The 26,727-nt window shown below is 36.4% G+C and overlaps 2 protein-coding genes across 2 annotated transcripts in view; one reads left to right on the top strand and one right to left on the bottom strand.

The window, feature by feature from the left end:
* Positions 1–3,680, top strand: part of LOC135749326 (corticotropin-releasing factor receptor 2) — an 87,694-nt gene extending 84,014 nt beyond the window's left edge. The window contains exon 12 of the mRNA XM_065267901.1: positions 1,594–3,680. Coding sequence (XP_065123973.1) covers positions 1,594–1,734 — 141 coding nt within the window. The 3' untranslated portion in view covers positions 1,735–3,680. The remainder of the gene's footprint in view (positions 1–1,593) is intronic.
* Positions 3,681–17,130: 13,450 nt separating this feature from the next.
* On the bottom strand, positions 17,131–24,435 carry myl13 (myosin, light chain 13). The gene is made up of 7 exons (XM_065267878.1): positions 24,261–24,435; positions 21,945–21,972; positions 19,423–19,572; positions 19,163–19,336; positions 17,872–17,949; positions 17,554–17,586; positions 17,131–17,403 (listed from the first exon to the last, which is right to left on the bottom strand). The coding sequence occupies exons 1-6, from the start codon at positions 24,360–24,362 to the stop codon at positions 17,558–17,560; spliced, it is 561 nt and encodes a 186-aa protein (XP_065123950.1). The 5' UTR covers positions 24,363–24,435; the 3' UTR covers positions 17,131–17,403; positions 17,554–17,557.
* Positions 24,436–26,727: the final 2,292 nt, after the last annotated feature.

Here is a 26,727-nt window from a genome sequence, read left to right as displayed (position 1 = left end):
GCATCAGACATGACTTTTATAACACATTAAATGTTCATAGATTTGATAACTTTTTCTAGAGGGAAATTTAAATGTAAGGCCATCAATGCAAGACTATGCTTAAATATTGAATCTGTGTTAAGAAAAAACTGCTGGATTCTGCTACTTGAAGCTATACTACCTGTATACACTCACCTAAAAGATTATTAGGAACACCATACTAATACTGTGTTGGACCCCCTTTTGCCTTCAGAACTGCCTTAATTCTACCTACCATTTATTGAACAAGGTGCTGAAAGCATTCTTTAGAAATGTTGGCCCATATTGATAGAATAGCATCTTGCAGTTGATGGAGATTTATGGGATGCACATCCAGGGCATGAAGCTCCCGTTTCACCACATCCCAAAGATGCTCTATTGGGTTGAGATCTGGTGACTGTGGGGGCCATTTTAGTACAGTGAACTGCATGTTCAGAAACCAATATGAAATGATTCGAGCTTTGTGACATGATGCATTATCCTGCTGGAAGTAGCCATCAAAGGATGGGTACATGGTGGTCATAAAGGGATGGACATGGGGAGAAACAATGCTCAGGTAGGTCGTGGCATTTAAACGATGCTCAATTGGCACTAAGGGGCCTAAAGTGTGCCAAGAAAACATCACCCACACCATTACACCACCACCAGCAGCCTACACACTGGTAACAAGGCATGATGAATACATGTTCTCATTCTGTTTACGCCAAATTCTGACTCTACCATCTGAATGTCTCAACAGAAATCGAGACTCAATAGACCAGGCAACATTTTTCCATTCTTCAACTGTCCAATTTTGGTGATCGCACATGCAAATTGTAGCCTCTTTTTCCTATTTGTAGTGGAGACCCGGTGGGGTCTTCTGCTGTTGTAGCCCATCCGCCTCAAGGTTGTGCGTGTTGTGGCTTCACAAATGCTTTGCTGCATACCTCGGTTGTAACGAGTGATTATTTCAGTCAAAGTTGCTCTTCTATCAGCTTGAATCAGTCGGCCCATTCTCCTCTGACCTCTAGCCTCAATAAGCCATTTTCGCCCACAGGACTGCCGCATACTGGATGTTTTTCCCTTTTCACACCATTCTTTGTAAACCCTAGAAATGGTTGTGCGTGAAAATCCCAGTAACTGAGCAGATTGTGAAATACTCAGATTGGCCCATCTGGCACCAACAACCATGCCACGCTCAAAATTGCTTAAATCACCTTTCTTTTCCATTCTGACATTCAGTTTGGAGTTCAGGAGATTATTTTGACCAGGACCACAACCCTAAATGCATTGAAGCAACTGCCATGTGATTGGTTGATTAGATAATTACATTAATGAGAAACTGAACAGGTGTTCCTAACAATCCTTTAGGTGAGAGTAGTTCAGGGGAGATGCTGTACTAGTGTGCATCTTGAGACCAAATAATGTCACAGAAATATTTTAAGGTTATTTCAGTATAAGGACGTTTACCTGACAAATTAATCATTTTTATACATGTTTTGCCTAGAAACTAATTGTTAGTTTTATCGATTTATTTAATTGATTTCTACGTTTAAACTTCTGATGAACTTCACCTGGATGCATATTTCTCCACAGGTGCGTTCCGCAGCCAGAAAGCGCTGGCATCGCTGGCAGGACAACCATGCTTTGCGAGTTCGAGTGGCAAGGGCTATGTCCATTCCCACATCGCCCACCCGCATCAGCTTTCACAGCATCAAACAGACCACGGCAGTCTGACCTTTGCACGATTACTTTTGCTCATTTATAATTCAGCCACACAGATGGACTGCAAGTGTGTGGCGCGCTGGCGCGAGACGCAGAGTGATTGTTTGCCTTTCTGATGGCCTGATGGGTGTCTTCCAGTAACCTGTGAATTTAATTTACGAATTTTAAAAAACGTCCTTCTCAATCAGCCGTCCTTACCTTTTTAATTATACACTCTCAGAAAAAATGGTACAAAAACTGTGACGGTACCCTTTAAAAAAGGTTCTAATCTGTACCATTTACTGTATAGATATACCTTTGAGATCCTAATATGCACTCTTTAAGTACAAATGTGTACTTTTTTGTAAGGGTACCGTCCCAGTGAAAGCTTTTGTATCTTGAGAGTGTAACTAAAAAGTTTCCCTTTGAGCAAATCAAATGGTATGTCACCATATATCATCTGGTTTATTTATTAATAATTTTTTTATAATATGTTGGCAAGCATACTGTTATACTTTTACATTTTTTAAGAATATTCTTTTTCTGATACCTTACAGTACATGTATGTCTTGAACCGTCACGCAAGCAAATATGAAACCCCACAATTTCCTAAAACAGAAATCCTTTTATATCTTTTTAATATCTGTATCTGTCGTGTCCTCTAATGCAGATTGCGATCTGTTTACGCTTCTAATGTACCGTGAGCCCTGCAGTATCATTCAAATTCATCTGTGGAGAACAGAACGTGCTTTTACTCAGCCAATCTCGCAGGTGTTCATATCCCTCTGTTCTGCCATTTTAGGCTGGTTGGTCCTGCAGGGACCCGTCCTAAGCCAGTGAACTCTGTCTGGCCTCTGTGGAACAGCTTCCTTATTCGCAATGCATGACAAAATCACCTCATATATGATAGTTCCTGGCAACATAGGCTTAAGTCTACATTATAACCAGAGAAATGAAAGTAGGATGCATGATCATGAAGGAAACTGGGATGCTGATAGATGAGAAGAAAAGTAAAGAGTGGGCAGAGGTAAGATTAAATATCAAGAGATATTAGACTTTCTTATGGTATGACCCCCTTAAGTTCCACCAGATTACTTTTCAACAGCTTTTGAGCCATGATTGTGTGTTTGTGGTTGCTTACAAGCAAGGGTATGTGTTTTTAGAAATATTTCTGGACCTGCGGTTTAGCTTTTTGCCCAAAGCAGTTTGCAGAGCCTCTCCCCCTGGCTAAACTGTGGCAGAACGTTTGATTTGTTTCCATAGGCCCAGATTTCTACAAACTTTGTGTCAGCGACCAAAATCAATTGTTGACTCAAAAATGAAAATAAGCCGATATTTAAATGGCACTTTTCCATTGCATAGTACCCCAGGGTTTGGTTTGGGTCAGCTTACTTTTGGGAGCTTTTCCACTGGGTGCAGTACCAATCCTTTTTTTTAGTACCACCTCGGTTGGTGTTCCAAGCGAGCCGAGCTGATACCAAAACGTGACGCGAAAACATTGTAGATTACTGATTGGTCTGAGAGAATCGTCACTATCAGCATCATCGCTACTGTATAATGTAAAAGATTAGCTTTACCTTCATGCTAGCTGCGCTGTCTCGAGTAAACCTGTTGTCATCTGTGCTCTGCTATAAGTTCCCAAACTCCCTTTTAGCGATGAAAAACATCCACAGGTTGTGAATCAGGAACACCATAATAGCTTTTTTCCAGACTTGCAGTTTGTGGCAGCACATTTGCGATGCACACGTCCGCATAATGCTTAAATGGAACTTCAATGAGGCTCAGCTCACCTTCAATGAGGTCAATTTTTATTTTGTGGCGGACTGAGAAATAAATAAATGTATGGGAATGTACAATGACGCTCTCACTTGTATGATGTCACAGCAGTAGGCAGCGCAAATATAACGACACGACACGCCCCTCCCACTGCAAAGTGTTACTAAACTCGATGGAAAAGCTAACCAAGCCAAAGTGAGCTGACCCAACCTGACCCAAACCAAACCGTGGGGTACTATGCAATGGAAAGCACCATAATTGCTCACCGTCAAGCCATACACTGTAAAAAAAATTCCGTAGAAATTGCAGCTGGGTTGCCGGTAACTTACCGTAGATTTAAATTTATGATTTTTACTGGCAACATTTTGTTCAAAGTTAAATGAACATTAAACATTTACAAGTCTTTATTTTTATAAAGTAAAACTAAAAAAACAGCATCAAGCAAAACATTCTGGGAAACAAAATCTGAAGCAAAAAAACAGAAAAAGGTTGATGATGATTTCTGGATCCCAGAATGCTTTGCATGAGGCTGTTATTGTATAGTTTTATTCTGTAAAGATAAAGACTTGTTAATATTTAAAATGTATTTGAACAAACTCTTGCCAGTAGATAACATAAATTTAAATCTACGGTAAGTTACCGGCAACCCAGCTGCAATAACATTGTAATTTCTACGGAATTTTTTTACAGTGTAGGTGTATGCTACTTTCTTACTTTCAGCAAAACAATATAATATCGAAATAATATCGTGACATTTATTTTAATATTTCTATATCGATTGCCAGCTGTGACTGCAACTGAATCCAGGTTTATACCAGGTTTTGATTCATTTATTTATTTACCTACATTACATATGAATTATCTAAAGCTGAACCACCATTATTTATGGTAAATTGTAATCTGTCCAAATATTCTCATTGTAATGTATTGTGTGTATGTGTGTTTAAAGTAAGGATACTGCAATTGTCAAAATATCCTCTTTTTTGGGTAAATATTTTATATGTGGAAAAGTGTGAAAGTGGGTAATTTTTAAGTAAAATGTATTTGAAACATGACTTCTTCTGTCATCTTGTGTATGTTAATAACATGGTTTGAGTAGTTGGTGTATTTGAAGAGTTTCGTTCCAAAACGCGATAAATGCCATTTTTTAAAAATAGTTACCATCAAAATTAGTATTGTATCTGATCAGTATTAAAAAGTAAATTCTTAAATATCCGTTATGTTATTCTGTCATCTTTTATCCCTTTTTTATCCCCAAAACGCGATAAACGGCACTCTTACTTTTCTGGAGAATGCAATAAATTTGCTCAACCAATCACAGTGCACCGTTCCATGCATTGTAAACAACAATGGTGGCGCGGAATACACAAGGAATTCTAGTTTTCCTCATCTACTTTGTACTTCGTGATCAACAGATAAACAAAAACAAAATAGTAATTTTGATGACAATGATAAACCTGTGGTTGTTTTCAACAAATAAAAAAACACTACAACAAATTAAAAAACACCACAACAAATTAAAAACACTACAGCAAGTAAAAAAAACACTACAGCAAACTAAAAAACACCACAACAAATTTAAAAACACCACAACAAATTAAAAAACTCAGCAACAAATTAAAAAACAACAACAAATAAAAAAAAACTACAGCAAATTAAAAACCACTACAGCAAATTAAAAAACACTACAACAAAATAAAAAACAAATACAAAATAAAAAACACAACAGCAAGTTAAAAAAAATACTACAGCCAATTAAAAAACACAACTACAAATTAAAAAACACTACAACAAATTAAAAACACAACTACAAATTAAAAAACACTACAACAAAATAAAAAACACAACAGCAAGTAAAAAAAAAAACACTACAACAAATTAAAAAACACTACAACAAAATAAAAAACAACTACAAAATAAAAAACACTACAACAAATTAAAAAACACAACTACAAATAAAAAAACACAACTACAAATTAAAAAACACAACTACATTAACCTACCGGAAGAGGTAGGTACCAGTGGGCAACATGAGACATCGCTGATTGGACGACAATGCAGTTCGGATTTTGAACCGGAAGTTATTCTTCCTGTAGCGCATTTTTTCAAACATGAATGTTACAGATGACCCAAACGTAGCAGCTGCTGGGGCCGGCTAAGGGTACGGTCTGGAAACCGCTAACGATAGTAGTAAGCTAACGTTACATCCACAAGCAACGTAAGCATTACACTATTCTTATTAACTTACTCGAAGGTTTTTGGGTGTCTCCGATGGTAGATATTTCTTTAAGCCTTTTGCCACAGCCGCTGCAAAAGTTCAGGGATGGCTCAACCAGTTCTTTTCCGCAGTTTGGGCAAAAAATTTTGCTGTCCTTCCTCCTCTCCAAACCACGCACTAGAGGAAGAATAACTTCCGGTTCAAAAGCCGAACTGCAGTGTCGTCCAATCAGCGATGTCTCATGTTGCCCACTGGTACCTACCTCTTCCGGTAGGTTAATGTAGTTGTGTTTTTTATTTGTTTTTGTTTTTTTAGTTGTGTTTTTTAATTTGTTGTAGTGTTTTAATTTTGTAGTTGTTTTTTATTTTGTTGTAGTGTTTTTTAATTTGTTGTAGTGTTTTTTTTACTTGCTGTTGTGTTTTTTATTTTGTTATGGTTTTTATTTTGTTGTAGTGTTTTTTAATTTGTTGTAGTGTTTTTTTAACTTGCTGTTGTGCTTTTTGCTTTGGTATTTTTTTTTATTTTGTTGTAGTGTTTTTTAATTTGTAGTTGTGTTTTTAATTTGTTGTAGTGTTTTTAAATTTTTAGTTGTGTTTTTTAATTTGCTGTAGTGTTTTTTTTATTTTGTATTTGTTTTTTATTTTGTTGTAGTGTTTTTTAATTTGTTGTAGTGTTTTTTTAACTTGCTGTTGTGCTTTTTGTTTTGTTATGTTTTTTTATTTTGTTGTAGTGTTTTTTAATTTGTAGTTGTGTTTTTAATTTGTTGTAGTGTTTTTTTAATTTGTTGTTGTTTTTTAATTTGTTGTAGTGGTTTTTTTTATTTTGTTTTTGTTTTTTATTTTGTTGTAGTGTTATTTAATTTGCTGTAGCGGTTTTTAATTTGCTGTAGTGTTTTTTTAATTTGTTGTTGTTTTTTTAATTTGTTGCAGTGTTTTTTAATTTGTTGTGCTGTTTTTTAATTTGTTGTTGTGGTTTGCACTTCAGGGCCACCGTACATTGACCCCAGGGGATCTTATGAAAAACGTTCCATTATTTTACGCAAAGTCAACAAAAATCAAGCAAGACCAAAACATTTTTCAGCTGATCGCTGTCAAAAAAAATCAGCGACGACGTCCCAAGGATTACAGCAGCAATGACAATGTTCTTAATATTCATCTTGTCACTTTCTTCATATAGAAAACACATTTTTACAGAAATGAGTCAAAATGGATTTATTGTCTTTTGGAACCAAACTCTTCATTTCCATTACAATATTAGTATTTGTTTTGCACAACAATTTGCACTGTATAATGTAGTTTTGATACCTTTGAATGAAATTGTTGATAGTTTTACTCATTTTGATCAGATGTAATTATGTAAATATGTTCACCAAAGACAAAAATATTTAATGTACTTTTTGTATTTAAGAAAGTTTTATTATTTTTCCTACAGTATGTGTTTTTGATTCATTTGATATGGTACTTTTGTAACTGTATAAATTCAGTTAATTCATGACAAGCCATAAATGCCTTAATTTTGTGAACGAGAACTGTAAGGGTGTGCAGTATACATAAATGTTACATTAATGTCACATCTCAGTTCAAAGATAAAACATTTCTGTCTCTTAAAACTTATGTTTTGTATTCCATACTCATTAGTTCTTATTCCTGGCCTGGATTTTAAAGGAATGATCTGGGCTCAGCGACACGCTGTTCATTAAAACAGGAAACAGTGACTTTCAGTGTGTAAAAGCTATTTTGTGTGTAGTTAAATATTGCATATATGGAAGTCTATTGGGAACACATTCAGAGGGGTTTCATGGCAGTAATGTGAAGCTGCTATTAAACTCACAAACTGTACAGATGCCAGCAGCTGATTTATCTTGAAGCAGCCTGAGGGTGAGTGGGAGATTATGTAACTCCTTTACTGTGTAAAAGTCTTTCTTGGCCAGGCAGCAAATGGAGCATAATGTATTCGAGGCGATGTATTCGAGCTCTTTTTCCACCACGATTAAGAGGATGTTGTGATGCTATAACCTTTAATGGCCTGGGACGATTTAAAGCACTTTCAGTAACCTAAAGAAAAAACAAAGGGCAATGTTCTGTAAGTAAAAACAAGATTTTCACTCAATATACATCACTTACAGTGGCCCCTCAAAACACTTGGACACCTAAACCACACTTACAGTAAAGCCATAGTTTACCCAAAAATATAAATTCTGTCATCATTTACTCATCCACACCATCTGATAGGTTTGGCTACAAACATTCCCTAAAAAATATTCAGAGCAAAGAAATTTAAACAAGTTTGTAACAACATAAGAGTGAGTTAATGATGACAGAATTTTCATTTTGGGTGAACTATCCCTTTAACCATGTATTTATCCGATGCAATCGGTTGGCAAAGTGTACATACTGTATTGAGGTGGCAAATTCATATTAATTTGTATGTTTTTGTAAGTGTTTCTTTCGCTCCTCTCTGTAAAAAATATAATGTGCCTTAGTACATTTATATAAATAAAATTCGTAAATTCTATAAAAAAAATCTTGTTTTTAACCAAGATTTGAGTAGAAAAACACAAAAATGTGGGTAATTTAAAATTCTTGTTTTTTAAACAAGATTTGAGTAGAAATAACACAAAAATGTGTGTAAGTTAAGTAATTATAAATGAACACATTGGGTCTCATTCATGAAACACGAGCATAACGATTTTTTTGTGTAAATCGTTCGTAAAGTCCTTTTGGCGTACATTTTCGGATTCATGAAAATGTTCGTATTTTCCAAATGTTAGTTGGTACGAAAGAAATCTACACCTGCTCCCAGCCACGCGTAAATGGTGCGTTTAACATCCGAACGTTTTGCTCATCAAGAAGGCTGTATTTTAATTCACCATAATCATGTACATATTACACAGCATTTTGTAAAAAAATATTATACAGTAATTATACGTTTTTTCTTTTAACTTAAGCTCCAGAAATAGCATCTGCAAACGGAACACTTTAACCAAATACAGATTTCAATAGGGCTGGGCTAACGAAATTGTTAAGGAAATTGTTTCCTATAAAATGGCCAAAATCAGGCATAACACATTTACGATGGCTAATATATAGATTTGGCAGAGCGCTGCGCAAAAGGCGTATTTTCTGAGACGCGCAGACTTACTTGCCGAGAATGAAGACTGGTTAATGAGTTGTTTCAGGCTACCCAGACCAGTTCTTTTGTGAAAAGTTAAATCTGCTCAAATGTAAACTGCTTGTGTATTTTCTCTAAAATTATATTTTTTTATTTTTTTATAAGATTTTTTTGAAGTTAACTATTTCGTTTTTTGCAGTCAAGTTTCAGTTTGATTAACAGATGAAATTTCATTAACAGCATCTGTAATGTGCTGCCAAGCTTCCTTTTTTTAGGACCTGAGACGCCACTATGTATGCTTGAAAATAAAATTTGACTTTTTGAATTAACTTCTGATAATAAAACTTCAATTTCTGCATCTGATACATTTTTCTTTTTCATTTGCTTTTAAGAAGACATGTTGAAATCCTTCGTTTGGTGTCATAATATGATGCCCATATATAGTTTTCAGTCGGATTTAATGGGCAGTATTTATGGTAATTGAGAATAAGCGTGCACGCGCGTCCCATGTACGATTGATAGGAATTCATTAACAAATACACACATTTAACTATCAAATCTGACGTTTACGAAGTATTTGTGAATCAGGAGGAGAGTTTTAAGGGAAGGTCTGTTTACGTGCAAATCACTCACATATTTACTCATATATTTACGAATGTTTCATGAATGAGACTCATTGAGTTAATTAAACTTAATTTTATCATGTAAAATCCACCTAAATTTGTAAGAAGGAAATTAACTTAATTTAGTAAACTTAAGTAAATTCTACTTATTGTTTTTTGTTCATTTAAATCAGCTTTTCTAAGTAAATTTGACTTAATTTCACAAGTGTGAAATTTACTTGAAAAACCTGAGTGCAAAAATGTGCAAAAGAAAAATTAAGTAAATTTTACTTGTTATTTTTTCAGTACTGTGACGTTGGAGTTTTATTATTGTTTATCTTAGGGATGCACCGATATCGGTATCGGGCCGATACCAAGCTCATGTACTCGTAAAAATACCCTGATACCAAAGACAAGATACCTCACGTGACGTACTTTATGACACTTTATGACAAATTTGATTGGCTTTTTGTTAGTTGACTTCTTTAGCACTTTGACAACTTAAAAATTACCTGGCTTTGAAAATTTGTGATGATAAGCACATAAGAATGATTTGTTTTTTTTTCATAATATGAGTTTTAGTTGTTAAAAATAAAGATGCTGATATGTTCACTACTCTCACTGTGTTGTTCTTAGAAACTTGTCACATGAAAAAAAAACAGTACAACAAGCATCGGTATCTGCGAGTACTCATACTCAACCCTTAAAAAGTGGTATCGGTGCATCCCTAGTTTATTTGTATGTGTTTGTATGACTTACTTTGTATAAATTCATGTGAATTAGCCAACTTGTAAAATCCGTACGAATTCTTTTTCCAAATAGTAAAAAGGGATATTTGTTTGTTTTTAATAATAAAATAATAGATACAATGTATGGAGACTTTTGGTGTCCAAACGTTATTGAATACATTCAAAATGTATATAATAAATGTGGTTAATCTGTGCAGAATGCCTATGTTAACATAAAGGAAACTGTACATTAAAATGTAAGGTTAAGTGTAAAGTTATTCTGTAAAACAGAAAATGAAAATAAGTAACTTCAAAAAATCTTGCAGTGAAGCTTCATGCATGGCCATTAAACATGGTCATTTGTCTATATTAATTGCAACTGGAAGCTATTTTAGTACTCAAGAGAATTGCTTGCCGTTGCCTTAGAAAGAGAAAATCTGAGAAAATCTTTAGTGACCCAAAGCGTAAGCCTGAAAATCGTATTAAAACTGAAGGAGTTTAACTAAGAAGTTAATATGCTCAAGAGCTTTAGACCTCAGTGCAACTAAACATCCGTGGAAAGATACTGCTGTTCATTTTTGTAAGGATGACACTGCACAGATAGCCTATGTAAGTCCAAATTTAATGTAAGCCTAGACTTTTTTTGTGAAACACAATTTGAAAAAGTGATTAGTGATTGTTTTCTGTGTACAGATCAAAGTTTTATTCATTTTAGGATATCATTTAAAAGACAATGAACTTTCTGTTTGATCATCTGATTTAAAATCAGAAAACATTTTAAAACCTGAAAAAGTGGCTAATTTATACGACTACATTTGTACATTTTTGTACAATTTGCTTTTGTCCTGTGATGTTGGGGTTAGGTGCGAGGTTAGGTGTGGGTTTTTTGTGATGCTCCTCAGTTTTTGTACAATTTACTTTGAACAAATTCCTACAAATAGCCAACTAAATGGATTCTGTATTATTTAAACTTAATTATCACTGCATTGTAATACAAGAAGATATAGAATAATGAATCTCTATATTAGGGAGTATGTGAGGTTGACTACTAGTATAATTGCAATATCCAATAAATCATAATATTTCATAATAAATTAAGCATAAAAGTCAGTATTTCGTAATATGTTGACAATATGTTATATTGTATACATTTTAGTGCCTTACCCCTGCAAATAATTCATCCAGTCCTAGGTAGCCCAGTTGTTTTAATCATTTTACTAGCTTTATAATTTCTTCTTTAGTTTTAAAGGAGCGGTGAAACAAATACTCAATTTTAACTTGATAATTTGTTATATAAGAGGTCATCATAGTTAAATGAACATCCTGCAAGTTTCAGAACCGTAACGTTCGTGCTACTGAAATATAACAGTTTTTGGCACCAAGCCAGTATTACAGCCGAGTGTGGAATTCAGAGAAATATGATGTCAAAGTAGAATTGAAGCACCTCCCCACAGCCAAATACAACTACCACTTTTGTAGCCCCGCCCACAGCTTCGCGTGACACCCGTGTGTCTCAACAATCAGCAAACATGTCTTTAAAGATTGCCAAATGTAACCAACATGACTTTTAAATACATTTTTACTGAGAGACTTTTTTTTGACGCGGTGATCTGTTATGGTAGAGTAACCATGGAAACGGAGTCTTGGGTTGTGGAAGAACCACGTTGGAACAACACAGAAGCTAAATACTTTAATTCGGAGGCTCGGAACATAACATTAGGAATGCGTGGATAAAGGTTGTTTTTGAAGAGTTCCAGCTCGCGTGGGGAGTGTTTGATTACTTTGTGTACTGTGCGGATTCATTTGTAAAGAAGTCGATGCTGGATTTGCAGAGAGACTATGATTAAAAGCACCACTAATATTGGATCTGACAAAAATGACACAGCACTAACGTATCCACAGTAAGTAAAACATTACACTTTATTTAAGTTACTGCATTTCACTATTGCTTTGTTAGAAGAGATCGCTTGATATGTCTGTTTTAACCAGGGTGCGATTTGTGAAAAAAACAGAGGGGGGGATGTTTTCATAGGCGCCGATTTCTGTGACGGTGGGTACGCGTACTGTACCCACCACTTTTAAGTTCCGTCCATAATAATTTGACTTTTGGTTCGACTGTTTTCAGTGATTATGAGGACCAATACGAGAGAGAAATTTGGTAATCATGGTCCGAGCTAACAAAAATCCATTATAACATTATTTTTTTTATATTTCTAATTAAAATATTTTAATAGGCTATTCAGAAATGCGCTCTCCGCTCACGACGAGCTCTGATCGGAACAAACCCGAACCTCACTGTCTGCTGAACTTGCGCAGAAACATCAAAATATAACCAGCTTTTTAATTTTTTTTTTTTTTTTTTAAATAGTTTTAGGTGGGCCTGTTGAAAAGTGGGGCTGTGCCTGAGCTACAGGACATCATCTTTCAAAACATAACCTGCGCGAAAGAGAAAAAAAGAGACTGCATCTCTGTCCACAGCACATTTCAAAACATTTTAATTCATAAAAATAAATCATGAGAACATGAACTTCATCACTGCATTTGCAGGAATTGTAAAATCTTTTTTCTTTTTAACTCATGAAGCAGCCTAACGCAATATTTTTACTCTAATATCTTTCCGCACACATATGAACTGTGATCATGCACAACGAGAAAACGCAAGAATTAAATCCCCCACCCAGTACCATGGGTAATTCATGTCAAAACACTTATTTATGAATGGCAAAACTATTTGTATCAGAAGGCTAGCGATGACAGTGGGTGGTCCATTTCGGATTGTATTGTTCTATCGCATTGACAGTTCACATTACAGCACTTTACTTCGGTTAATAGACTACTTCTCTAGGCTAGCCTTTGCTGAACAACGGATTGATTGCAAAGTTAAACCATTACAGTAGAAACAGTTTTACTGCTGCTTTTAAAGTAATAACGTTAACTTTAAGTTACACTGCGATACTGTGCTACAGTGAAATGATATAAAAGACGGATGCATTACGTTAGTCACGTTAGGACGCGCCCGCGCCTCGCTAAACGCCTCATTGCCATTCTCCGTGGTGTGACTGGGACACTAACCGTACATTCACACGGGGCGTAAGCGTTAATGCTTAACGGAAGGCTTGTCTGAAGCGTAAAGAACAGCCAATCACTGTGGCCACAACACAAGCTCCGGTCTTCCATAAACGTAATTGGATGGCTCTGCCTAGGTTATTTGCATAAGGCGATATGATTGGCTGACGCTAGCGTTGCCGCTTGAAAAGTTGAGAAATGTTCAACTTCTGCCGCGAGCAACGGCACTGACGCGGCGCCGACGGATCCACAATTCACTTCGCCAACGCTTGACGTCACCCATTTAAAGTGAATGGGAAGTGTCAACGCTGACGCCCCGTGTGAATGCGCCGTAACTCTCCTTGTCATCATAAACAGATAATCAGATTGTGATGTTTATTCCCGCTTTATTAATATGCTGAATAATATGCTGCTGAACATGCTGCCTTCCTTCGTTTCAAAACGACCACAACCATCTCGCAAGTGTTGATAGGCTATTACTCGTGAGTTGTAACCGGGTGTGTAACCAATCAGATAGCGCCGTGGGCGGGACATTGAGCAAGTCTTCAGGGGCTGTCCACACGGAGACGCGAATCACTGTATACGCATAAATTTGTTATCGTATTGGCGTTTCATCCACACGGATCCGGCGATTTCAGAGAGTGAAACCGCTATTTTTTTAAACCTGGTCCTAAAGTGGATAAATCTGAAACCGACACCCTTGCGGTTTCGTCTGTACAGCCAATCCGTATATTTTGTGAAGCGAAAACGTCATCACATCACGTGTCGGAAGCGTCACACGTATCAGCAACAACAATAACGGCGGATTACGTGATTGTGTTCGTGCTACAGAAGCTACTAAAGCCTACTAGCTTTACAACAGCAAAATCTATTGCGTCTATGCAATTGTGGTGACCAACAAGCGATAATGGACAACACCATACGTTGGCTATGCGCATGCTCAAAGTCTTCTTCTCCGTGTATAGTGTATATCTGTGGCAGAATTACAGCGCCCCATACTGGTCCGGCATATATACTACACCGCTTTCAGTCGGTTTCAGTGGTTCCGTGTTTACGGATTATTTTTTTAGAGCAAGGAAAAAAAATGATCGGATAGGGAATGCACCGGCTTCGTGTGGATATAGCCTCAGAGTGGTGAATACAGAGAGGCTGCGCGGCAGCTATATCAGAGCCAGCCAAAGTAGCGAATTTTAAAAGTAAATTGACTTTAATCAAACCATGGATCCATGATAAGTTTTGTGATCCGTCTTGCCACTAGTGTAGTAGCAATGATCACTTTGAGGGGGGGATAAATTTATCCCCACCGGGGATAAAAATAATTAAGCAGAGACAGGGATACATTGACCAGAAAGGGGGAAATCCCACACCCCCCCGGCAAATCGCACCCTGGTTGTAACATCCGTGTCTTAACAAGTATGTTTGACTGTTTTAATTTACCAAAAACATTAAACGATTAATAAAGGTACAACACTTAACAATACGACGATAGAATATAACGATAGAAATATACAAAGTTAGTGATAGGGAGGACTTACCAGCCACAATTTAGATTCTGATGCCCGTGTTGTATACAGTAATTTCAGGCAAGTTGCGTTTGAATGGTCAAACACTCAACAAAGCTTTTTTATCATATAACTGTGGTACAGTATGTAACGTTACGTGTATCTAAGAGCAACCTCACAAGCACAATAGAGAAATAAACAAAGTTATTGATAAGGATTTATCAGTGGCAGTTTAGATTCTGATGCTCGCTTACTGTTTTGTTTTATGTTTTTAAAACATTTTCCCACATGTAATGATGGGGAATGAAGGTGTCCAATCATAGCAGTGGGCGTTTACGTCCAGGTCTTCAATGCGGCCCGCCCCTTCAAACGAACAATTTTTTCCAGACAGCCACTAATCCATGTTACAAAATAGCGTATTACTTATTGCTTTTGATGTTTTTGAATGTAAAAACCACGCAAACATCATAAGTAGACAACAGTATAAAACAATAAAATCGACAAATTCACCGCCCCTTTAATTATGTGTCTTGCTGTTGCATTTAATTGTGAATACTGCAAGCAAACATGACAATAAAGCTATTTTATATTCTGTAAAATGGATGTTATAATCAATCAAAGGTTTTGGTTCACTAAGAGCTGGTAACGTCAGGTTGTAATGAGGTTGCCTACATATTTTCATTAAGTTGTTTCTGTTCAAGCATTAAAAAAATAAGAATATAATTCTGAACGAAATGCCTAAATCAATTGGGGGGTCACTTACCTGTAAGTGCACGATGCATTACTGCCACCTAGTGTCTTTGATAGATAACGCAGTAACAGCTGTCTTGGCCACAGGCAATCTATTTCTTTCATGTAGTAAAAATATATAAAAGCAGTTCAAACTGTTTTAACCTGTGGTTGGGTCAAATAAGAACATTTTCTATATTTATTTAACCCATCTGTACATATTGTTTCCAAGCATAGAATCAAACATCCCAGCATGTTTAGTCACTTGAAATATACCAAATAAATAATAATTAATTTATACATTCTCAGAAATAAAGGTTGTCACTGGAACGGTACCTTTTATAAAGGTCCTATACCATTGTGGTGCAGATATGAGGTACCAGTGTGTACATTTGAGGTACCAATATGCACCTTTTAGGTACAAAAGGTTACATTTTGAAAAAGGTACAGTAAAGCCCCAATACAATCTTGTAACTTTTTCTTTAAGAGTGTATGAATATTTAATATGGCCAATGCTGTACACTCTGGGTTAAAAGAGACAAACCCAGTGGTTGGGTTAAATTAACCCAGAAAATGTTTGCATTTGATCCAGCAATGGGTTAAAACAACCCCAAATTTTGTCTCGAAACAACCCTGCATATATGGAGGTTAAATTTACAACCCAGTGGATTGGATTTGTCCCTTTTTGAGACAACAGTGGATTAAAAATAAGCCAGTGTATTATGTTCACTTTAAGTGATTAAATGACATCATGTGCAGGGAGACAGATTGGATAATGGAACACTGCATTACTTCACCACTGAAGGATTGTGGTAGACAGAGTCCATAAGAGCCGAGTTAATTTAAAAGTGTTAAATCAAGAAAGTCCCGTCCACTGCCACAGAAAATGAGAATTTCACTGCTTGGTCTTACATGTGAGGCAAACCTGATTGAAAACAGTGCACAGACTGACGGGTGATAGATGTGAAAAAAATTATTTCTTGGAATAATGCTGTTTCTGAAAAAGCTCGGGAGACTTTAAATTCTGCTTTCTGTCAGATAGTACAACACCTGCCATTTTTACCTGTGCTACTATTCAAGAGTTATAGCATTACATATGCCCCACTATATTTATTATATATTGTATGCAGATATAACTGTGGCTGACACTTACACTAGGTCGCAATTAAAAATTGAATTCCATTATGATAAACTTTTATGAAAGACATTTTTTCTCACATTTTTCTAAGCTGTATTTTGCAATAATATTTAACCAATTGTTCCCAAGGTGATTTTTATTGACTGTACAATATGAAGTCAGAAAATATACACTATTTTACTACTAACAAATTTTCATGAGAATGTGTTGGCACTCATACATTTTTTAAATGTGGCTTTCCATCCATCTATTAATTCCTCAATTCTTTCATCTATCTATAGCATGCTATTAAAGCCAGACTTCATTACCAGAAGCTAATTTGTCCCTGACTTGGTTTAATGGGAAGTGCTTGACTTCTGGTGCCTGTGACCACATTACTCACTCCCGGGCATCATCTTATTAAACGACGACTTGTTGCTTCAGACTACATGTTAGTGAAAGCATATGTGAGCCAAACGTTTCATACACATCTCCAGACATTCCTCTAAATGCAGATCTATTACAAGTGATGGTGTTATCCAGAAATGATGAAAAGGATTCAGAGAAAGAAAGGCGGCTGTTTAAATTAAGCATGACATTTAATAATTTATTGAACTTTTGATTCACAAAAAGAACAGGCGTGATGAATGATGGAGTCACTTTAGGCGAAACAGACTGTGGTGCCATATAAAAAGGAACGTTTGAAAGATGGACGGAGACAGATCATGTCAGTGGACCCATGGCAGTGGACAAACGCATGGGCTTTTGAAAAAACAAAACACATTAAAAACAAACGAACAGAAAACAAACAACTGACATCATTCTGTATCCTCGATCGATGTGTCTTGATAATCTAAAAAAAAAAAAGTCTGTTTAAAAAGAATTCAAATGATTCTACTTTAAACAAATTACTTAAAGAAAAAATTGTTAAATATCAATTGTTAATTAAAATACTAATAGATAAAATAAACTAACATGCAAGTCTGAGATTGATTTGCCATACCTGTTCAACCAGCCATGATATGTTTTACAAAAGCTGTTTCAAAAAAAAGACAGAGAGAAGATAAAGTCATATGTAACTAATTCTGCTTCTAGTCTGTATGTATTTTACACAAAGTCAATACAGGAATACTGTGGTTGCTGCTGTTTTCATTTAATGTGAATGCAATCCTATTCATGGTGTCCAAAAACTAGAATTAGTAAACGCTGCCATCTAGAGGTCAACAGTTATATTATCTGCTGATGGTAAAGTATAAGTGACTTGTTTTGTACTACGCTATATCTACAGTATGCATACTTGTGATGCTGTCCACAAACTCACCCTCATAGTTTATACAGCCGTTTGCATCTTCTTGCCCAGCCATCAGCTGCTCCACCTCATCTTCCTTCATCTTCTCACCTACCAAGCAGACACGACCACACACAGTCAGGTTATCAGCATGTTAGTCTCAAGACAAGATTGATTCCTCATGCCTTATCTTGTGCAACTAGATGTGCCAGCTCATCTTACTGTATTTTTCCAGTTATAATATTCTTCAATATTTAATAGGTTTATATAAAAAAAAAATGTATGGATAACCAATTATTAGAATAAAATAAAATAAAGATACCCCACCCTTCACCCTGCCCCTAAACCCAACGTCACAGGGGCTAAAGCAAATCATATAAAAGCATACAAATTAGAAAGAAAATTAAACGTACAAATCAATATGTCAATTAATATGACACTGTAAAAATGTTAAAGGCGGGATGCACGATTTTTAAGAAACACTTTGGAAAAGGGAGTCAGGCAGAGTGCCAAAACACACTTGTAGCCAATCAGCAAAAGGGGGCGTGTCTACTGCCCGACATCATTGCCCGGGTTGCGTATGTGTGTTGCGTATAACATTTGCTTTCAGATCGCGCACCCCACCTTTAACAAATTAAGTTAAACAATTTCAACTTTTTTTAAGTTATGTCAACTTATCACAAGTCAAAACTTATAAAGTAGGTTGAATTGCCATGAAATTGTCAACAAGAACATATTAAGCAATCTAAAACAGGTGACCGGTGACTTCTCTTTCAAGGTGCACGAATTCAAAATATATGTGTTTAAAGTGTCATGTGTGTTGCTCATCATTTCAAAATATGTGTTCGGTGCGTTATGTAAACTTATGTGCATCATATGCTCTTGTCAAAATACGAGCCTGCTGCACGTGCGTCGAAAGGGTTTATGATAAAAGAAATGCTCACGTTCACAAAATACTCACAAGACACTAATTTAACATTAATCTCGGATTACACATGAGATAAAGCGAGTCTCTTTATCATAAACACTTTAGACGTGTCTGCAGCAGGCACGTATTTTGACATCACTCGTGATGCACATAAGTTTACATAACGCGCCAAACACATATCTTGAAATGACGAGCCACACATATGGTGGGCTACAGTACATACATATTGTGACGAGCTTCACATCGTGCGCCCTCAAAGGAAGGAAGTCAAGTAAACTCAAGTAAACTCAGTGTAAGGACTAAGAATGTACATTAGATAATACATGAGTGTACTCATACATAGGAAATATGATGAAGATTTCTATTATGATTAGTATTATCATTGTTAGAATTTACCCAAAGTGGCGAGGACGTGTCTGAGCTCAGCACCCATTACTGTTCCATTGCCCTCCTTGTCGAATACCCTCAGACCCTCTACAAAGTCTTCAAAGGTTCCACGGTCTTTAGCCTTGCAGATGTGCTGATGCATGGGTAGGAACTGATCAAAATCCAACATCTTCACATGCATTTCTGCCAACACAATGGTGAAACGATTGTGGATTTTGTTATGGATCAATAAAGTGTGAACTAGGAGAAGTGAGGACTGAGGAGCTCACCTTCAGCTTTGGGTTTGCCAAGGACATGCATGACTTCAGCGTTTGTGGGGTTCTGACCCAAAGCCCGGATCAGGTCACCGCACTGAGCGTAGGTGATTTTCATCTCATTTGTTGGCGTCCTGTCAAACAGCTGGAACGCATCCTTGAAATCTACAGAAAGGAAGACAGTGGGACATTAGCAGACTCTTAAACCCTTCCATGCAGTTTGCCAACCAGCAGGTTGTAAGTTCATGTCTCGGTCGAATTCAAAGCCATAGGTGATGGTGGTTTAAAGGGGCCATGTCACAAGACTTTTTTAAGATTTCAAATAAATGTTTGGTGCCCCCAGAACACATATGTGAAGTTTTAGCTCAAAATACCATATAAATAATTTATTGTAACATGTTAAAATTGACACTTTGTAGGTGTGAGCAAAAATGTGCCATTTTGGGCGTGTCCTTTAAAATGCAAATGAGCAGATGAAATGCAAACACTGAATACAATGATGCTGGTTTGTTGAAATGAAAACGCAATTGTGCTGTGAATTATTTTCTCTTTCTCTTTGCACTAAATGGCAGTGTTGTGGTTGGATAGTGCAGATTAAGGGGCGGTATTATAATAATAAGAGCTCCTTACGACAACATAAGGAGAGCCAAATTTCAACCACTTATTTTTTCACGTGCTTGTAGAGAATGGTTTACTAAAACTAGGTTACTGGGTTGAACTTTTTCACGTTTTATAGGTTGATAGAAGCACTGGTGACCCAATCATAGCACTTAAACGTGGAAAAAGTCAGATTTTTATACCATGGACCCTTTAAGGTTTTGCTGCACTTTTGTTGGGTTTTGGGCTTCACCAAACTCAAGCAATCTTAATATATAAAATTTTGCTGCCCATATTGCAACACATTAACTTGCTGTTGTACTCTGTCAATGGGGCAGTACCCTTTAAAAAGGTCCTAATATACCCTTATGTACACTGTATGGTACCAATATATTACCTTTGAGATACTAATATGAACTCTTTATGTGCCAAGCTGTACTTTTTGGAACGGTCAAAGATTTTGAAAAGGTCTGCACATCCAAACCATCCAGAATTGGGTTCAGGGGCAGGGCAACGGATAATAAATCACAGTAATAACAACAAAGAAGCCCTCAAACTGATTAAAATGCTCCAAATATAATTGAATAGTACAACGTTTTGACATTCAGGTCCCATCATGCCTGATGAAGACCTGAAGGTCGAAATGTATTAAATTATATTTGAAGCAGTTTAATCAGTATGGGGGCTTCTTTGTATTTTTTTCTATGACTTTTTGGAAAGGTACCAGCCCCAGTTACAGTTAGGGTGCACATTTAAGTATTTTTTCTGACAGTGTAGTGAAACAATTCAGATAAACACTCTAAGGGGCCAATCACACCAAAAGCGTTTATGGCAGTTGCAGGCGCCTTTTTTGAATAATATTCTATGGGCAGGGAACGTTTGCGCGCTGTTTATGCGCGCCGAACGTCTTGCGGTTTTTGCCGCCAGCCGCAGCAGGTGCTTTTGAAGGAGCGCTGAGATTGGAGAAGCGCCCGACGTCATTCGCGTCTTTCTATTGTCCAATCGAATGAGGTGAGAGGCGGGCCTTTACGTTGTGGTGAGGGAAGTTTACAGTTGCTTTGAAGAACCAGCCTCCACTTGCTCACTCTCTCCTCCGTGTTTGTGCACCTCTTATCCTCAAACAAGGTTAGAGCAAGCGCCCTCTTTTTAAAGTTTCTGCTAATATGACAGTTAACAACAAAAGAGCGCTCATGCTTCAATATTTGATTGACAAGACAGCTGACTCGGTAGTTGCTTAGCAATATAAAAAGCCACGTCGCACTGCTCTTTTTAAAAAAAGGCAGTGCGTCGTGCCTTGCGTTTCCAAGCGTTTAAAGCGTGTTGGTGTGATTAGCCCCTTAGGGTACTTAATGCTTTTTGTTGGGCTACGGTACAGTAAAGAAGCTTCATAATTCACAGAATTTGTTGAATAAAAGGTACTTTTTGGTGAAAACGGATTGACACTACACTGTAAAAAATATTTACTTAAAAATATAGTTCATCATTTTTTTTTACTTGAAATTGTAAGCAATTGTATAAATTGTTTAATATTTCATGTAATAGTCTACAAATTTGTGCAAATAATGCAAAAATGATGAACTATATTTTTAAGTAATCCAGCCTTTATTTTTTCAGTGTATACAAAGGTTAAAAAGAAATGGTTTCTTTTAAAAACCTTTAACTTAACGGTTCTTTGGAGAACCAAAAATGGTTCTTCTGAGCCATTGCTATGAAGAACCCTGTAAAAAGTCAATTTAACCTACTATTTTAAGTTTTGGCTTAAAAAGTTGACATAACTTAAAATAATTAAGTTAAACAATTTTTAACTTGAATTTATAAGTTAAAGCAACATAAAAATATGTGTTGATTTGGCAAAAATGCAGCACATTTTTTGTGAATTGGTTAGTGAGATACTTTTGTTGTTTAACAAATCAAAGCATTGCCAGCATCTGATATCTCACCTTCAATCTGCTCAGCAGTAAATTCAACCTGCAAAAAATCAACAACAATTGCATTACAATAGGAATCTAGTATTATTTTATCTTTTTTGTTCTTTATTAAAGAAAAGATGACCAAAATCTTAAGCTTAACAGAGAAGATAATAAAATGACTGCGTGATAAAAATGTGCCATTTGTTTTTTTTTTTATTGGACACCTATCCACCACCCTGACCCTACAGACGCCCACGGATGTCAAATGTCTGGGCGCACCCGTCAGAAACAACGGTTTAGGGTTACACAAGCCGTTTGTCCCATCACTCATTGTCTAAAAAAATCTGTTAACAACCTTGGTGTGGGCTCGCAGTTGTACACCCGACACCCCTTTTGTCATTTCAGGGTGAACTTTGTTACAGGTCAGGGAAACTTTTAGACAGTGATTTAACGCATAGCACTGACAAGATACTTTTTATAGAGCACCTAAATATGATTTCTGTTATTCTGACTTGGTCACTGAGATTGAATAGCCTAATGGAAATGTTACTGGCAATATTAAGCCTCATTCACAAACACAAAAACATGTAATTACGTGTTTTGTCATGCCACAGTTTTACTGTAAGTAGACTCTTATACTTGAAACTAGTGCTTTATTGTTTAATTTGCAGAATAAATTAAAACAAATTGGGTTACTTTTGACATTATCGATTAGCAAAACAACTGTCAAAAAGAGTTAATCCAAATTCACCGTGCACAAAACACTGAAGCATAAGAATGATAGAAACAATGTTGTGGGATTGGAAAATAATAGATGCAAATTATAATTATCGGTCATCAGAGCCCAGCCATTATAAACATTGTTTCATACCACTACATATTTGCAGAATACAGAATAGCAAATATAGAGAAAGAAATCACAGCACATTATGGGTGGTCTGTGAAATAGCATAATGAAAATCACATTGAGTACTGCCTAAACCTCAATGGTTTGGAGTATATAAACGCTTCCCATAACCAAGATTTTAGACTATGGAAACGATGTGTGTGTTGGGTGGGCAATGTTGACCACCAAAATCACTTTTGTTGTGTTGGCTCTTCTGAAACCTAAGCAATGTGGTCAACTTTCCACTATGTGACCATGAAAACAAAAAATCACTCCATCTGCAAGAAATTAAATGTTGGGAAATGGATATACCACTGGGTATTACTTGTAATATAGTAAAGTATATTGTATTTGTATGTTTTCCGTGTCTAAATACATGAAACTTTGAGTTGCAAAAACATTTAAACGTGGGAACGATGAGTACCGAATCTGCACAATAACAAACGTTGACAACTGTTTAGTTTACTGCGATCTGCTTCTCCGATAAATTATGAGCTTCAACAAATATGTACGCAACACAATGCCAAATATATCTGCAATGGTCAACTCTGATCCTGGAATTTACAGGCATTGTTCAACAGCAAGTTGTCCCTGGATGCACCGCAGTATTATCACATGGTGTCTGATGTTGCTCAGAAATAGCTTGTGGACATCAAAGAGACCAACAAAAGCATAGCAGTTATCTTGGCGAGAAGGTCACATTTGGCCTCGGGAAATTCAATAGAGGAACTGATGTCAAGATAACAGACAACTTTTGTCCTTTTTAATCTTCAAGGTATAAAGCTCAGATGCCAAGCTGTTGTAAAAGAGCAACTAAAGTCATCGTTCGCGAGCAGCTGTGTCACCTTCCCTTTGTTCTTCAAGCATTTTTGATTGTTCACCAGTAAAAATATCTTAAAAACTTTAAAACAAGAGACTTTTATCAAAAGCAAAACTCAAAAAAAAAAAAAAAAAACAGTTTAGAGAATATCTTCAATGTCTTTTTTTCTTGTTTTAGCATAAATTGAACAAATTTTAGGGTTATGCTAAAATATATAAAATATAACTAAATATAATGTAAGCATGCAATCAAAGTATTACCAATTCATGTAACCGACCAATCAAATGCGACAATGCTGTTGCAAGCTCCATACTATAGTTGTATAGTCTAATTGTTGTGATGTCTTTATTATAGGTTGTACTGTTTAAAATTCACATTTAACTCATATTATAACTCAGTTGGTAGAAAATTGCGTTAACAGCCCAAAAGGTCCTGGGTTTGACTCCCAGGAAACACACATACTGATAAAATTGGATAAAAACACCTTGCGAAGGTTTTGTAAAGTTTTTGCCCCCCCTTGATCAATCGAAAATCAAGGTATGCAATAATCCAAGCTGCATATCTATCACTTAAATACATCATCTTCCCCAATTAACCTCAATTAAGACCCATTAGGCGAAGTGCATCACCATAAAATTACCTTGACTTCAGCGGGGTTAAACTCAGGCTCCTTAGGGGGTTCAGGCTCTGGGGGCTTAGGGGCAGCTACTGGTTTGGGCTCTTCCTTCTTCTTGGGGGCCATGATGAGGGTTAAGATGCGACACAGAGGGACAGAGACAACACAGGGTCAGACACGCTCTGGTACAGAGCTTTGGTGCTGGGGGGCAATTTATCCTCGTTTTTTCAGGTGTGCTCCACCCCCTCTGTCCCAGAATGGTGCCAAATACAAAGAGGAAGGCCATACAAGGCCGTACCTCATGGATTCTATTTAAGACACACTGTTCTATCATAACAGACGCTCTCGTCCATCTGTACAGGCCGAGTTTGATCATTAGGCTCGAAATCCATTGTTCTTGCTTTGATTCGTCTTCACACTCGGAGCCAGCATGGAGACATGGTGAAAAACACATGAGGTCACAGGCTGTTGTGAAGGGTTGGGCTTGGATTTGTCAGAATGCATGACAGATCTTTTCTGATTTCAGGTCTTCAGCTGTTCACGGATAAATTGGAACAACAGGATGTTAAATCGAGTGTAATCAGGCACATTTCCATGTGAAAGCTTCAGCTCAGTCACTGAGATGTGTGTGTGTGTGTTTTACAGAATGATAGTGATTCAGAATTTTAAGATATGGACCTACATGCAACGAGATACATTTTATTGCCTGCATTAATGGTGCCAGAAGTGGGAGATTATAATCATCATCAAGAGATCATCAACATTCATCTGTAATATGCAGAAGTCATGATGAATTTTCTGCCAATTTAAAAGTAATAGGAACATAATTTCTCCAGCGAATGAAGCAGAACTCTAATTACATCCAGGTCAAAAACTCTGTCACCCGAAAGGAGCAATTTTTCAGATCTTGCTTGAGATTTATACATCATGACACCATGTCAACCATTGTTTATTAAAACATAACTAGCAAAAAGATTAATCTGTATATGCAAAGAAAGAAAGTAATTATCATCAATGCAATCTCAACATGTGTGGGGTAGATCCACTCAAAAAAAAGATAAAAAATTGCTCATAATTGTTATAAAAGAAATATTTTGCGGTTTCACAAAACAATATTTGTGGTTCTTGATTTAAGCACCTTTTTTCTTGAATCACTCTTTGGGAACCAAAAATATATATATTTTTAATAGCTTTTCATCTTTATTTTTAGGAGTGTAATGTATCTAGATTTTTTTGGATTCTCATAATTTAAAAATAAAATGGTCCTAACATTTCTGCATTCACCTGAAGACCACCTAGAGTTTATAAGTGTTATAAATGTTTGGAGTCACAGCTGATTCAATTTAAGAGGTTGAGGTTAACTTGACAAACAAGATCAGCTGTTATGTGGCTTGTTGTTAGTTTAAACAAATAGTGCCTGGCCTAGTGTTTCAATCCATGACAAAGCAATTTGCTGTGCTTAATTGAAAATCCACTTTATTTTAAATCACAAAGAAGGATGAAAGAGGGCAAGAAATTAAGGTTGGATGAGTTTTACATATACAAAAAATAGACGTATTTTCAAAGCAGTTTATTTTGTATACAGTGTATTTGTGTGTGTGTATGTGGGTCAGTAACAATAACGGTTTAGAAAGATGAGAAATTCTAAAATATTTTTTAAAAACTTGTTTGCATCAGGTTTATTTCAATGCACATAGTGTATTTATGTTCATTTAATGCAATAAAAAATGACATTTGCACCATTTTTATGAAAGTTAAAGGACAAGTTCGGTTTTTTAGACTTGAAGCCCTGTTTTCACTGAAATTTTGACATTTGCGGCTGCCCTGAGAATTTTCGCGTGTTTGTGTTTCAGCTCCCACCTCTACAATGGGTTTAATGGTGCACTGGAACAATCCTTCCTAAAATGCATTAAACTTTCGTTTACAAAGAGGTGAAACTCACAGAGTGGTCAGGGGTGTTCACTGATATGCTCACACAAAAATCGCTGCAAAAGATGCTTTCCAACAGCTGTTTTAGCATTCGTTGTTAACTTGTGGACCTATTTTTCCAAACGCCTCACACCCGTACATTCTTCCGCTTAGAGCTTGAATAATAAACACTCCAGCCCAGGTTGTGGCGCTAATCCGCCTTTGCCAATTGCAAGCATAGAAACAAAGTTCCCGGCGCGGAGTAATACCGTACCTCACAGGACATCTAATACAAGTCAATGGAGTTGGTAAAAACTACGATAAAACCTGTTGGAATGCGTCTTTTGGAGCGATTTTTGTGTGAGCATATCAGTGAACACCCCTAAACACTCGGTGAGTTTCACGTCTTTGTAAACGAAAGTTTAATGCATTTTAGGAAGGATTGTTCCAGTGCACCATTAAATCCATTGTAGAGGTCTGAGCTGAAACACAAACACGCGAAAATTCTCAGGGCAGCCGCAAATGTCGAAATTTCAGTCAAAACCATTCTATTTTACCATAAACAATCTGAAAACAGGGCTTT

This window comes from Paramisgurnus dabryanus, chromosome 6, assembly GCF_030506205.2.
Source record: "Paramisgurnus dabryanus chromosome 6, PD_genome_1.1, whole genome shotgun sequence".
NCBI classification, from domain to species: domain Eukaryota; kingdom Metazoa; phylum Chordata; class Actinopteri; order Cypriniformes; family Cobitidae; genus Paramisgurnus; species Paramisgurnus dabryanus.
The sequence above is the reverse complement of the archived record's forward strand: the minus strand, read 5'-3'. Positions and strand labels throughout refer to the sequence as shown.